Below are 15,039 nucleotides of genomic sequence, written 5' to 3' on the forward strand. Positions count from 1 at the left end.
TGGGGGTCCTGGGACATGGTGGGTGATCTGTAGCAAGCTACAATTTGAATTGCAGTTTTGCCCATTGTTAGTTGCACGTGGATGATCTCTGAAGCATTGTGCTATGCCACTAACCTGGAGGTGTGGGTATCCTTGATGAATATGGATACGCCCCTGCCTTTTGTATTTTGGTTTGGGTTCTGTGGCCGAAATGTATGGTATGAGTTGTAGCCTGGTAGTGCTGGTGTGCTCTCTGGAGCCTTAAACCAGGTTTCTGTTACTGCACATATATCGATTTTCTCCATACTGAGGAGTGCCTCAAGTGTGTGCATTTTGAGGTTTAGACTTGGCATTGAGTAGCATTACCCTCAGCTTTTTGTTACTTGTGCTATTTATGGCAGTGGGTTTGTCTTTTGAGCCTTGCCTAAAAAAGGCACAATGGGGTGGCAAGAGCCATGGCCAGTATTCGAAAGCCTAAGGCTGACAGGTGCAAGCCATCTCTAGTGAAGCAGCGTGGCTTGTCGAGCATGTTATCCCAGGCAGACATACACTGGATCCCCTTTGACTGACACCAGAAACTTAGCCAATTGTTGAAATAGAGAAATTTTTCTTTATACTGTGGTATCATTCTTGGTGAGGGCAGGATGCTACTCAGGGTCAGGGTCATACCGGCCTGGGCTACGTGATCAGAGAACTCTTCCATGTCTTTTTTCATGTAATCCAGGGAGGTACAGCTCATGTCATTCACACCAATATGGACAATGACAGAGTCATATTTGTACTTGTTCTGGAGTGACCTGAATGCTTGTGTTATGTGGCAGTTCCTGGCACCTGACAGGCAGCTAACAGTAACCTTCTCCTTATTCAGCCTAGTGAGTGGGACGTCAGTGTGCCTGACTATACGGTCACCTATTACTAGTATGTTGGGTATGTTATTTTGCCTTAAGGGCTGTGATTGCATGGCACACTGGTTTTGTGAAGTATGTGTTTCATGGTTTGTGTTGGGGGGGTGGAGGTTGCTTGGATGTTTGCTTTGGAAGTCTCTGTTGGTTTTGCAGATTTTTATTTAGAGTCTCCGAGTATGTTTCCATGTATTTATGTGTGTTTTTTGCCAGTGTAGGTTTAAAGGGTCTATGTAAGACTGTTGGTGTGATGCAAGTATTTCCCTTCTCCTCTTGACTGTCTGATCCAGTCTTGGGTTGAGAGAGCTTAGCCTCTAGTATGGCTGTATAACTGCATATCTCACATTTTATTTATTTATTTTACATGTATTAGTGTTTGGTGGTAGGAGGAGGGGGTTGTCTATGTACATGAGGCAGTTGTAACATTGCCTCAAAATGCCCAGATTCACCAGTTGGACTGGAGAGTACACCTGAAACTGCCCTTTGGACATGCCTGGATAGGTACAGTGAACTGTTTTACTGGATGGTTGATAAGGTCGAATAGAGAGCCTTGTCCTTCTGTAAAGTACAGGAGGGTCTAGTGCTTGGGTTTATAAGTGCTTGCTATAAGTTTTGAGCAAGTGCCGGGCTGAGGAATGAATGGCTTGAGTGCTTAAGTTGAAAGTTTGTCTAGTTCCAAGGGAAAAATTGAAGAGGAGACTTTGTGGAACCGGGAAAAGTTTTACCCTAGCTAACTGGCGCTGCCCGGCATGCAAAACCGGGCAAATACGGTATTTATAGCAGGGAAAAGAAAGAGATAGAAATTAGCCCAAAATGGCCAATAAACTATTAATTTTTGTGCTGAAACCACTCCTCCAGGGACAGATAGGCTTCTCAAAGCTCCCCTCACTCACAGGTGAACATCTCCAACATTTTTTCTCCTGATTCATTCACAATCTTGCTTAGTCTATCTGGAATAAGAAATATTCTGTGCATGCTCTGCAAAGTATGGATTTTCCAAAAATGAACTTAAGAATTATTACCTACTCACCTGAAAATATTATTTCTGCTTTCTTATATTCTAGTATATTCAGCTTTTTGTGAACAGCCAGCCTTTTAACATTTATTTTTACAATGAACACACACAGGTTTTACTAACTTACAAGGTTTTTGTTCACATTTTATGTGTGGCTGTTTGAAAATGTGGTAGATGTGAAACATGTTCACTATTTTCAAATAGAACAGATTTCAGCATTATTGTAAAGACTGTTTAATTTTATTGCCAGTTTAACAGCATTTCAACAAAGACATACTATTTAATTTTATAGAATACTTCTTTAAACCTAGGCTTGCTAATGAATATACATGCCATTTACATGACAGTAATTAGCAATCATCAGTGACTAAAATAACAGCCATTTCAAGTAGAAATACCTTGAACAGTTACATCTAATTTATTAATACTTTTCTTTCTTCCTTACCTTTGCATTGCAAGCCTTGTCGAAACAGACCCTTAAGAAGTTTCTTGCAGTACTGACACAGAGTTGGACGAGTATAGGAGTGAATCACAAAGGTATGTGGCAATTTAACTTTTGAAAGCAAAATCTTGTCTAGTTCAATTGGACGTCCAATATAAGACTGAGAGTTTGACCTCCTTTCTCTTCCAGTAAATAGATCAGATGATGTCTTCTGCTGAATTAAAATAACATACACATTCACTCACTACAACTATATTCTGGAACATGAAAAAGTAAGCACATAATTCACAGATTTATTCAGATATTTTACTGTATTGCTTCTATCAAACTCCTTAGATGCAGTTTATAAAAACACTACAAGAAAATCTTGTTTACAGCCCAGTATTATTCAGCCTACATTTTTAAATGCAGAATGATGGAATACTTTTTGTACACAAATAGAAATAGGAATGAAAACAAAGTGTTTAATTTGTAACCTGACTTCAAACTCATTTTGATTCTATAATACAAAATGCTGCATTTGTTACAACATGGTAATTCAATAAAGTGCTGTTGGGCAACTCACACTTAGTTAAAAAGTCAGCCAATGACATTGATAATTGTGCACGTGATTTTGTCATAATCTTTTACATTTTATTAAAGGTGACTATTGTCCTTACATGTTTTTCACTGTGTGTGTGTGAGGGTAAGTATATCTGTGCATGTATATGAGTCTGTGTGTGTGTTTAGATGAATTAAGGTACATACTGTTCAATGAAGATGATGTACATAGACATTTCTGCAAAGTGAAGAATTTGATTTGTATTTGTGTTTTTGTGTACTGATATTCTCATAAATCTCTTAATGCAATCAATTGTTTTGCACTAGGCTGGCAATGCATTATCAGATTATTTTCCTTACTGAAATGATGAGCTCATTGTTACTTACTTTAATTTAGGGTGGGGAAGGACATTCAATGATGCCACATATGCAAATTATTTGTTTTAGAGTTACTTCCTGTCAAGATTTTTTCAGACGTCATTGGATTACTCATTTAATTTGTTACAATTTTGCTTTGCACCTTAGCTGTGATTTGTTATAATTCAAACATTTCTTCCTAGCCTGATTTAACCAGTGCTTGCTATATGTATACATTTTCCTCTACAGTCTAGTAGTGTAAGGATGTTTAGTTTATTACTGATAAGATGATCATAATCATGGTGATGAAACATGTACAGACATTAGAAAACAAGAAAAGCATGGGCAACACATGGCAGATGCATCACAAATGTCCTAGTTGACATTTTCATTTTAAAGTTTGTCTTCTGAATTTCATACTTAGAAAGCTGACAATCAAAAGGCCAACTTTTAAATGGTAATTGAATTAAACAAAATATTCAAAACCTTTATGTTAAACTAAAGCAATAAAATAAGAAAAATTATATTTTTAGGGGGGATAAGTCCCCACCACAATATCCTATATTTCAACATCCCTATGATTAATTATTCTAATAGATCTCAAATGCTCTTGCAAGCTAACTTTATACTTCCTCTTGGTTTCTGCAATATAATAAAGATTGCAAGGACATCTGAGAACAGATACAACAACCTGCTCAGAATCCCGAGTAACTTTATTTTTTTGCTTTGGATGTTATACCATTACCCTAAGTAAGGTGATTAACATTATTTGACAGTACTTACAGATACAAGCTTTTGATACATGTCTTCCAGTCAATGGTAAATATAGGAACTACATATTCAAGCATGTCAGTTTTGTTTCTTTTTTATGAATATGCAGATAAACATGTAGTACTTTAGATAGCTGTTCTTCTCTGTGTAGAAAGGGACAGCATTGTGTTTAATAAAGGCACAAGTTCATTAGAAACAATACTATGTGGTAACAAAATATTTATATTTTCTGCTGTCTAAAGACTTGCCATCATAACTTGAAATATTTTTACTCATATTTTGTCATTTCTTTTCTTAAGAAGATAATCTCTGGTAATTATAGAATCCATGTACTGGGCTCTTAATAAAACTTCTTGAGAAGAGCCTCTCCCAACAAGCATATTCATAATTTTTTCAGCTTCTTCAAGAAATACTTTCTGATTGCTATAAAGCATATGAGGACATCCTATTGCCTACAGCAGAGGTACCCTTTTTTCAAACTCTTCCTTGCATAATTAACAGTTATTTGATACAACAGTTCAACTATTTATTTCATAGGTCATTGCAATGCAGTTTTAGTCTTTTCCTGGTAGCTGGTGTAAAGGCAGAACAGTAAAAATGGGAAAAATATTCTGGGTTTATGTGATATTTTCCCTTTCTGTATTCCATCTTGTTTCAAGGTGGATTTTGATGATTATAAATCTGTTATGATGATATATTTCCTACCAACACAGATAGTGCCAGCATAGAAAGTTCCAGTGAGGAAGATCAGAACTTGTGCCTAATATGGAAAGGCACAGACAGGGGGTCAACTGTTTCTTAGTAAGAAAAATAATATAAAGGTGGTCAGTTGTAATTGGTCAGTCACTATAGTTTAATAGCTACAAAATATTCCACCAAGATGCAATAATAATATATAAGGATGAAGCGTCTTGTGTCCAGGGAGATAAAACCTTGATTGCTTAGTCTCCCACATGCGTGCATTCTGTTACAGTAAAGGAGATCATTCTATCCTGCTGAACTATGTTGCATGAAGTCATTTTTGTACCATAATACTGGTAGGTCTTGCAAATGATATGTACTTTTCTTTGATATCTGTGTTATCAAATAACTGTTCTTCATTTATTTTAGTAAATTGCTTTGCTGTCTTTTTCCCCAGATACAATTTTATATTGCTTTGTTTTCCTTTGAAAATTTTCTTCCTTTTTAGCTTTTGTAAATGTTTTTTAGTTATTTTACTTTCTCTAGATTGACCTTGTCTTTTCAATTTTTCTTTCTTAGCCTATGATTTCAGTCTTTCTTTTTTCTTTAGTCTATGGATTTCCTTAGTGTCTTATGTGTCATTATCCATTTTTTTCTCTCAGTCTGTCTTTTACATTATGTAAAACCCATATTTGCAGGTGTTATGACTATAAATAATACAAAGAAACTGCAAGGATTTATGAATCGTTGAAATGTTGTGGTAAAGGTAGTATAACATGGAGGCTGCAGCTCCTAATGTGGGATGAATGTTGTGTCCTCCATGCATTTACTACTGATAGATACCAAGTCTTAAACTTCTGTACTTTAAAGGAAATACTCTTAGATTTCATAGTCTTAGATTAACTATATAGCCACAGCATTGCAGTATTAGTGATGGTGTTTCAAGGACTTGAAACGTGATGTTCATAATTCCAGTGGGAACCTATTGCTTGATGTCCTTTTTGTTTTTATTCTATAGGATATCTATAGTAAATTTTTTTTTTTACTTATTGTATTTGCTTCTGATCATCTACAATTTTACACTTTGTATATATTTATGTTTCACAGATTTTCTTTGATTTGTTTTTCAGTTTTATTTTGCTATGCAGTGTAAAGCTTTTATATATTATTACATATCAGTCGGGAAGAGTGTTTAGTTAGTATTTGCTGCTGGCTGTGTAATGATTAAGCTGAACTCCACCACCCCCCCCCCCCCACCAAAGAATGGTAATGGCTATTTTTGTGGGCTTGATTGTTGCTTTGGGGTGGCTGCTTGTTGAAGTTATTGCTTTTAGATTTATTATCTGATTATTTATTTATTTATTTATTCACATTTGATTAGTGGGAAAATCTGACTGGGTAAGAATCCATTTCAGCAGATGCCCAGGGAGAAAAGCTCCAAAGTATTACAAAACATTTTAAGAACAATAATTTTACAATCCTACAAAATACTAAAACATTTACAGTTTAAATAATTACACTAAATTAGGCAATGTGACAATATTAGTTAAAAATACAACTTACATGACAATGATTTAACATTTACAGAAATTAAGGGTAATTTAGTATAATGCTAAGTTAAATAATACATAATACAAAGCTAGCAGAGACTCTAAGGTAATATACATTGTTAGAAGCACTGAGTTTGTACATTAGTGCAAAACAATGGGACAAATCATTCAGCTTTATTGACACACTAAATACCTTGGACTTCTAAATGGACAGCCTTCTCAAAGATACGATGTGAATTTCAAGAGCCATACCCTATACTACCAATCTACATACTTTATTTTATTTAATTATATTATATGTCAGTTCTATTATTTGTTATTGTACTTCACGTGACAATATTATATAGTTTATTAATTGACCTATGTATGTTGGAACTTTTCTCCTTGTGCCTCTGCTGAAAAAAGGATTCATGCCCAGTCAGACTTTTCCCAGTAAACAAATGCCAAATAATAAATAAATAAATAAATAAACAAACAAATAAATAAATATTTAGTTATATTTTGTTAACCTGATTAGCCCTGCTGGTCAATAGGCCATTTTCACTGGGGAACCAAAAATAAAAAAGCACAGCAAATGTACAATATTACTAACATTTACAAAAGAAAATGCAAACATTCCACTAAGTGTTATTTACAAGTTATGTATATCTAAGTTCATATAAAAAGAAGTTATGTCTTACCATAACGTTCTATCTGTGTTGTAGATCTTTATTCATTCATTACTGTTAGGACTTTTGTTCCGTCCTCAGAACCGACACGGCCGTTACCAAGCTCACTCCAACTAAAAACTCTCAGCTAAGACCTGCCCACAATGCCCCTCTCATAGTCTCTTCAGATCAAGTTTGTCTGCCATTATAGTATAGAAGTAATAATAATGATAGTAGGAGGCTCTGTCTGAGCAGATACCTTAACTAATAAGGAAATCCTAAAGTCCACCAGGAGTAAAGGCAGGGGGAAGGAGGGTGGGAAGTAATGAATGAATAAACATAAACATAAACCCTTATGTCACAAGATGGATCGCAAACTGGCTCTCAGACAGATCCCATAAAGTAAGAGTAGCGGGATCTATGTCCGAATCCAGACCAGTAATGAGTGGTGTGCCTCAGGGCTCTGTCCTGGGGCCCCTCCTGTTTGGCATATACTTCTCAGAAGTACAGGCAAGCACGGAAGGGCTGTGGCTGACTAAGTTTGCAGACGACTGCAAACTGGATGCTATAATGGAGTCTCCGGCTGACATGGAGATCCTCCAGAAGGGCTGAAATGAGACTGATGCATGGTGTCAAATCCATGGTCTCAAGCTAAATGCAAAAAAATGCGTAGTAATCCCCTTTGGAAAAAACAGAGTACCCGCAAACTGCAACATAGGAGGTAATCCCCTGAAATCTGAAGAAGAAATAAGGGATCTAGGGACCCAAGTAGATAGTCAGCTTTCCTTTGATAACCATGTTGCCAAAGTGGTTAGAAAATCCTTCTATATGACCCATCCAATCACAAAAGGGTTTGCATCAAGATCTAAGGATGTAATGGTGCCCCTCTACTCTTCCCTCATCAGACCCATTATTGAGTACAATGCACCAATTGGAATGTACCTGGCTAGACATCTCCAGCAGCTGGACAGACCACAAAGGTACCTAATCAAGAGGATTACTGGCCTCAAACAGTTGCCCTATGCAGCATGATTGAAAAAGCTAAGACTGTTCTCTGTTGCATACCGCTTTCTCAGAGGTGATCTCTGTCTAACGTACAGAGCCATGTCCAACCCAGGATTGTTGAACATGCTCCATCTTAGCAAAACTAAATCTACTCGAGCTACACGCTCTAGGGATATAAACCTCAACACAACAATGAATAGAACATGCTGGAGAGATAGATTCCCTTCACAGAGACTTCCCTTACTATGGAACAGGGTCCCAATCTACATAAGACAGAGCCCCTCACTATCATTCTTCAAGAGGAACCTTGATGAGTGGATGGGTAACAGAAAGTTCACGCCAGGGATCACACCAACAGCACTACTAGATAGGGGGTAAGGGTACTAGCTGCTAGTACAAGAGTCTAGGGAACTACTAAAGGGGTGGTGAATACCGCACAACGTGGCTGGGCTAATATATGCCTTTGGGCAGATAGCCCAGTACCAACCTATGAACCTATGAACCTATAAAGATCTACAACACAGATGGAATGTTATGGTGAGACATAACTTCTTTATCTGATGTTGTAAATCTTTATTCATTCCTTACTGTTAGAACTGAGTCCACAGCTACTTCAGTCCTGGGAAGTCCTAAGGCATGACATTCCTGAGCACCATAGAACCAAAAGATGCTCGTCCCCTGGAGGCTAAATCCAATTTGTAATGAGTGATAAAGGTATGAGGTCTTGCCCAAGTGGCTGCTGCGCAGATATCATTCATAGAGGCTCTGGAATGAAAAGCCACTGAAGTAGCCATCGATCTAGTAGAGTGAGACTTTAGTTTGGAAGGTAAGGGCACTTTATTCTGATGGTAGTTGAAAGTAATGGTGTTTCTGAGCCAAGAAGATAAAGTCATTTTGGAAACAGGCTTACCCAATCTGGGTCCTGCAAAGGCCATTAACAACTGATCCATTTTTCTGAAAGATTTAGTTTTGTCCAAGTAGAAACAAAATTGCCTATGAACATTCAGGTTATGCAGAAGGTATTCCCCTCTATTTGAATGGTGAGAAAAGAAAACCTGTAGGTTAATAGATTGAGTATTGGAAAACCTAGAAATCACCTTGGGCAAAAAGGCGGGATCAGTATGTAGGGACACCCTTTCCCTATGAAAAATCAAGTAAGGTCACTTGACACTGAAGGCCTGCAACTCAGATACTCTTCTCACTGAGGTAAGGGCTATTAGAAGTAGAGTTTTCCAAGACAAAAAAATTATATCAAAGGAGTCAGAGAGCTCAAAGGGAGGACTTGTTAAAGACTGAAGCACCAAAGACAAGTCCCATGGCTCTATAGGAGGCTTGACCAGAGGTTTAATATGTAATACGCCTTTCATGAAGGTTTTGCACAGTCAGTGTGACATAACAGATGAATTGTCAATTCCACTGTGAAAATTTGCAATAGCTGCTAAATGCACTGTAATTGTTGATGCTGCAATAAGGTAGTCAGGTATTTTAGGATCTTCTGAATAGGCATGGAAAAGGGGTATATGTTATGTTCTTTGGCCCATGAAGAGAACCTAATCCACTTACTCGAATAAATTTTCCTGGTGGAAGATTTGTGCGAAGCCAAAAGAATCTCGCAAGCAAGGGATGAAATATCAGGTAGTCTGGCAATCACTGGAAGTAGGGAAACCAAGCTGTGAGCTTGAGGCTATGGAGATTGGGGTGAATCAGTCCCTGAGGATGAGACAGCAGACCTTGGGATTGATCCAGGATCCACGGGCTGTGAATCAAATGAGGCCATAGGAAAAGTAAACAGACTTGATGGGGCCAATAAGGAGCAATGAGGATCACTCTGCTTTGCAACCTTTGAGCTTTCTGAAGGAATTTTAGGATGAAAGGAAATGGGGGAAAGGCATACAGCAGACCCGGGGGGCCAATCGAGCATCCCTCGGTGACTCCCCCTGAGGGGGGATCAGGGTAAAATAACATCTGCATTTATTGTTTAGGGGAGGAGCAAACAGGTCGCAGCAAGGCCTGCCCCAATGGTGGAAGATCTGATCTGCTATTATAGGATTGAGGGACCACTCGTGAGGTATCAAAATATTCCTGCTCAAATTGTCCGCAATAAGATTGGAACTCCTGGAAATGTGCTTTGCTATGAAAAAGTGGTTGGAAGCCATCGCCCAGTGGCAAATTCTCATGGCTTCCTGACACAGGGGGTAAGACCTGGTTCTGCCTTGTTTGTTGATGTACCAGATGACTGTCATGTTGTCCAATTGAACTGCAATGGTCCTGGAAGGAAGGGATGTGTGGAACGCTTGCAACACTTAGAGAACTGCCCTCAATTCCAGGACATTTATGTGCAAATTGTCCTCCATGGGGGACCAGGTGCCTTGGACTGTCTTTCTCTGGAAATGCCCCCCCCCCCACTCTAACAGGGAAGTGTCCATGGTCACCATGGCCCTGGGCTGTGGAAGGCAGAACGGTCGACACCAAAGATTTGTTTCTGGCTTTATCCACCATAGCATTTCCTTCTTGCAAAGGTTTGTAGGCGTATCATATGGTCGAGTGGGTGGGTTAAGATCGACCATTGTGATGAAAGGAGCCACTGTAATAGTCTCATGTGCAACCTCGCCAGTGGTACTAAGGTAATGGTTGCTGCCATACAGCCCAATAGTTGTAGTACAAGGTGTACTGGTACAAATGTCTGTGGAAGAAGGACTTGAATCTGGTTTCTTATTTTTGAAAGCCTGTGAGGAGGAAGGGAAGCTTGACAGGACGTTGTGTCAAAGGTCGCTCCAATGAATTCCAGTGCTCTTGTTGGAGACATGCGTGATTTGTCCATGTTGATCATGATACCTGGGTGAAGAGCAAGGCCTTGAGTATAAGAGAGACTGAGAATGAGAAGATTCCTGGCCGAGGTGGTAAAGAGCCAATGATATAAATATGGAAACACCTAAATATGGAAACGCCTGGAATCCTTGTAGTTGGAGATGAGCTACTATGACAGCCATACATTTTGTGAACACTCTGGGAGCTGTCGAGAGACCAAAGGGCAGTACCCTGAACTGATAGTGATTGGCTCCCAGCCAGAAGCGGAGAAATCTCCGGGAGCATTTGTCCATCTTTATGTGGTAATACGTGTCCTGGAGGTCTATAGAGCACATCCAGTACTCCTTCCCCAGAAAAGGGGAGAATGGACTGTACCGTGACCATCTGGAATTTTTGAGGTTTTATGAATTTGTTTAGTAAGCTGAGATCCAGGATTGGTCTCCAGTCCCCTGTTTTTTTTGGCACTAAAAAGAACCTCGAGTAAAACCCGGATCATCTCTGGTCTGGTGGTACTGGTTGGATAACTTTTTTTCTTAGCAGCTTTTCGATTTCTAAAGCTGCAGCCTCCCTCTGGCTAGGTGGAACATCGGGGATTCATTTTATGGGTCTGGGAGTAAGATCGAATGGGATATGATAGCCTCTGGATATTATTCTCTGTACCCATGCATCTGTTATTATGAGTTGCCAGGCCTGTAGGTGCAGAGAAAATCAACCCCCAACTGCTACCGGAGGGAAGCAATTGGGCCGCTGTTCAGGGGTGCTGGAAGGGTCAGCTGGAGAAGGAATCTCTAGCGCCCTGGTTGTGCAGACCCCCTCTGCCCTGAAAGGGGCATCTTCCAGACGAGATGCTCCCTCTGCCCCAGGGGGATTGCTCATCACGAGTGTCACGAAAAGATCCTTGGGACTTCTTGAACCACAATTATCCTCCACTCTGATTCCTCGAGTAGGATCTCTGGGGGATGGAAAAACATATGCCCACAGCAGACAAGGTCTTTCCAACCTTCTCACTACATGATAGTGTGTCTCTTACTTTGGGACCAAATGGAAGATTCATCAACAGGGCATTGACAAAGGAAGATTTAAAGGGGTCTGCGAAGTTACACAAATGCATCCAAGCATGCCATCTCATGACGATGCCTGATGCAGTTGCTCGAGCTGCCCCCTTAGTAGTGTGAGAGACTGAGCACATCCAGGAGTTTGAGATGGATTCCAGGGTAGCTAGCTGAGAAGCAACAGTATCACACACCTCCTCAGGCAGTACCTCCCAACAAAGAGGCACACATTTCCGAGATTAGGTCTCTTTGGAGGCGAGTAAAGTGTGCTAGGTAATTCAGTGACCGAATGGCAAAGGTCGCTGATGCATAGGCCCGCTTCCCCAGTCTGTCCATAACCCGAGACACCCTGTTTGGGGATTGAAGAGTGGAACTATCTTCTGCCAGTTCCCTCTTGGTGGCCGCTGCCACGACCATGGAATCAACTACATGTTGTTTGGACCAGTTGGGATCATTTTCAGGAGTGGATAAAATTTTATCTGACCTCTGGTGAACAAGTTCTATGTTGTCCAGGTCCTTCCAGGCACACTACACAATAAGTCTAATGAGCTCATCTGCAGGTGGGGTCACCCAGGAAGTAGACAGCCAAGCAGGGAGAGCCTGCAAGAACACCAATTCCTCCAAAGAAGGGTTGGAGGGCTTCCAGTCTCCCCTCTGCTTGAGAATTTCAAGAATGTCTCCAAATGAGATGTCTTCCAGGGGAGACCATGGGGAACCTTCTCCCTCATTGCAATCAGTGTCTTTGGTGATGGATTCCTCAGGGGAATCAAGATGCTTCCTCTTGCAAAGTTTCTTCTGGGGTGGCTCCCCAGTGGGATCTTCTGAGTAGGACTCTGGAGAAAGGGTTAACTTCAAGGGAAAGTTTTGTAGCTCCTCTGCTCAGGATCCCAGAGTAGTTTGTTGTTACAGCTGCATGCTTGAGGGGGGTTCTGGTGTCAATGCCAATGGTGCCAACTGTGAGCCTGTTGAGGCAAGGACCCTCTCCATCACCTGGAAAGCAGGCCCACTCAAGGAGGGATGGGAGCCCGCAACCGAGAAGGACGACCTCAGAATCAGGGTCACATCCCGCCCTGAGGAACCCACCTCCAGATGTGGAGCTCCAAGAGCACTGGTAGCAGCTGAAAGAGCCGTGGCCATAGATGGCTCCACCGAAAAAATAGACGCCGAACTAGGTGCCACAGTGCTGACAGCCCAATCACTGCTCCGAGAGTGCACCAGTTCCAAAGGAACCATTGCACCAAGATTAATCGGTGCCAACAGGGAAGCCTACACTGTTGGAGCTGAGACAGAATGCACCGGGATCCCCATTGGTTCCAAAGTCTCCAAGACCTGGGAGGAGGCCAGAGAAGGATATACAGGTGAATGCGCCATGAGAGCTTCCATTCCAAGAGGGAAGGAAGACCTAGCCAGAGTGGGTAATCCTCTAGCTGCAAAAGCTGATCCACAACCCTCACTACATCTTGCTCCGAAAGACTCCTGGTGGATTTGAAGGAAGCTGCTGATGGAGATTCTGGTCTCTCGAGCAATGGACTAATTGTTGTCCCAAAAAGGGGTCATAACAGGGAGAATACCTGGTTTTGGGAAGGTGCTTGTCCTTCGGAATCGACGGTGTCAGTATGAGTGGAGCCATGTAAGACATCGGCACCGTGGTCGAGGATGGTGCCAATGCAGGTACAGTGGTCGGAGCCTGTGTCAAAAACAAGGTCAGCACCAAGAGGGATGGTGCAGAAGCTGGTACAGTGGTTGGAGTCTGGGTCAGAATTAAAGGTGGCACCAAGGGAAAAGGGGCCCTGGTGCTGAAACTGTCTGCGCTGAAGGCATGGGAGAAGCCCGGTGTCAACTCATTTACAAGCAGGACAGGGATGTCAGAACCAAAGGACCCCATTTCTCCTTACGCTTTTTAACATCCGTATGCTTAGGAGGTGGTGAGACCTTCATCCCAGAAAGAGCCTCTGCCAAGTGTGATTTCAACATGCCCTTTAGAATAAGTTTGTATTTGCATTCAGCCAATGTACGGTTGCTGAAGCTAGAACAAATGTCACAAGAAACATTAATGTGGTGAACGCACAAACAATAAACACACCGGGCGTGACCATCAGAGTTGGGCATTTTATGCCCACACTTATCACACTGCTTGAATCCAAGCTTGACCTTATCTGACATTATAACATGCTAATACTACCACACAATAAACTAAGCTACCAAACAAAAAGATAAAGGGATAGTGAGAAAACTGTTTTTTTTTTGGTTTGTTTTTTTTTTTTGTTTTTTTATATATACAGAAGGCTAGGAAAGAGTACCAACAATGGTACTAAGAAATACCAAAAAGGTAAGAGAAGGGCCTACTAGGTAGGGAAGAGGGAGTAGTACCAACGATGGTAAGAAAGAACTACCAAGGTAGTGGGTAGGGTTTAGTCAGAAAATAATAAGATAGAGGCAAGAAATAACCTTAGACTAGAAAAAAAAAACTGGCTAATAAACACTAAGAGCTATAAAAACCACAAAAAGCTACACTTAGCTGGAGAGAAGTCTTGGCATGTCTAACAAGGAATGCAGCAAATGAGATCTGGAGAGACTATGAGAGGGGCATTGTGGGTAGGTCTTAGCTAAGAGTTTTTGGCTGGCGTGAGCTTGGTAATGGCCGTGTTGGTTCCGAGGACGGAACCCAAGTCCTAACAGTAAGGAATGAATAAAGATTTACAACATCAGATCTGAATTTACAATAACATCCAAGAAATATATAACATGTGTAATCTTTATTGCAGTGGTTGGAAAAATTAGTAGACTGCTCAAGGATAAATAACGGCCATTTGAAAGGAAAACATGCATTACGAAGCAAGAAAAGAGGCACAAGAGAAAAAAGGGATAAGAAAGTTGTTAAGTACAGACATTAAAATGAACTAAGGTTTTGTTGGAGATAAATGGAAAGTAATAAAGATTAAGCAGAATACTGACAGATTAAATTAGAAGGCTATTTGACCAGGAGGTGCACTGTTAAAGTTAACATTTTAAGAATTATGTCGCAGACATTACTAAAAACTAGTAGTTTAATGACTTCAGGAAGACAGGATGCCTGGCTTGTTATGAAACTGCATATTTAGGACAAGGAAATATATCATTGAAGAAGGATTTTTGACAATTTCTACATAGAAAAAGTCAAATTATTTATTTTATTTTGTTAGCAAAGTTTAAACAATAATGCGGTCTGCTTACTGACACAGAGACCCTGAGTGAGAAAACCTCCTATCTAACACTAAGAGGCCTGATACACTAAATCTTGTATAGAACAT

General features: G+C 40.5%; 1 protein-coding gene across 1 annotated transcript in view; it reads right to left on the reverse strand.

Moving 5' to 3' along the window:
• Window positions 1–15,039, reverse strand: part of PRKD1 (protein kinase D1) — a 1,412,470-nt gene that overhangs the window by 773,394 nt on the left and 624,037 nt on the right. Inside the window, exon 7 of the mRNA XM_044073466.1 lies at window positions 2,342–2,552. Coding sequence (XP_043929401.1) covers window positions 2,342–2,552 — 211 coding nt within the window. The remainder of the gene's footprint in view (window positions 1–2,341; window positions 2,553–15,039) is intronic.

Source organism: Protopterus annectens, chromosome 6.part0 (genome assembly GCF_019279795.1).
Source record: "Protopterus annectens isolate FY-2018-M chromosome 6.part0, PAN1.0, whole genome shotgun sequence".
NCBI lineage: Eukaryota > Metazoa > Chordata > Ceratodontiformes > Protopteridae > Protopterus > Protopterus annectens.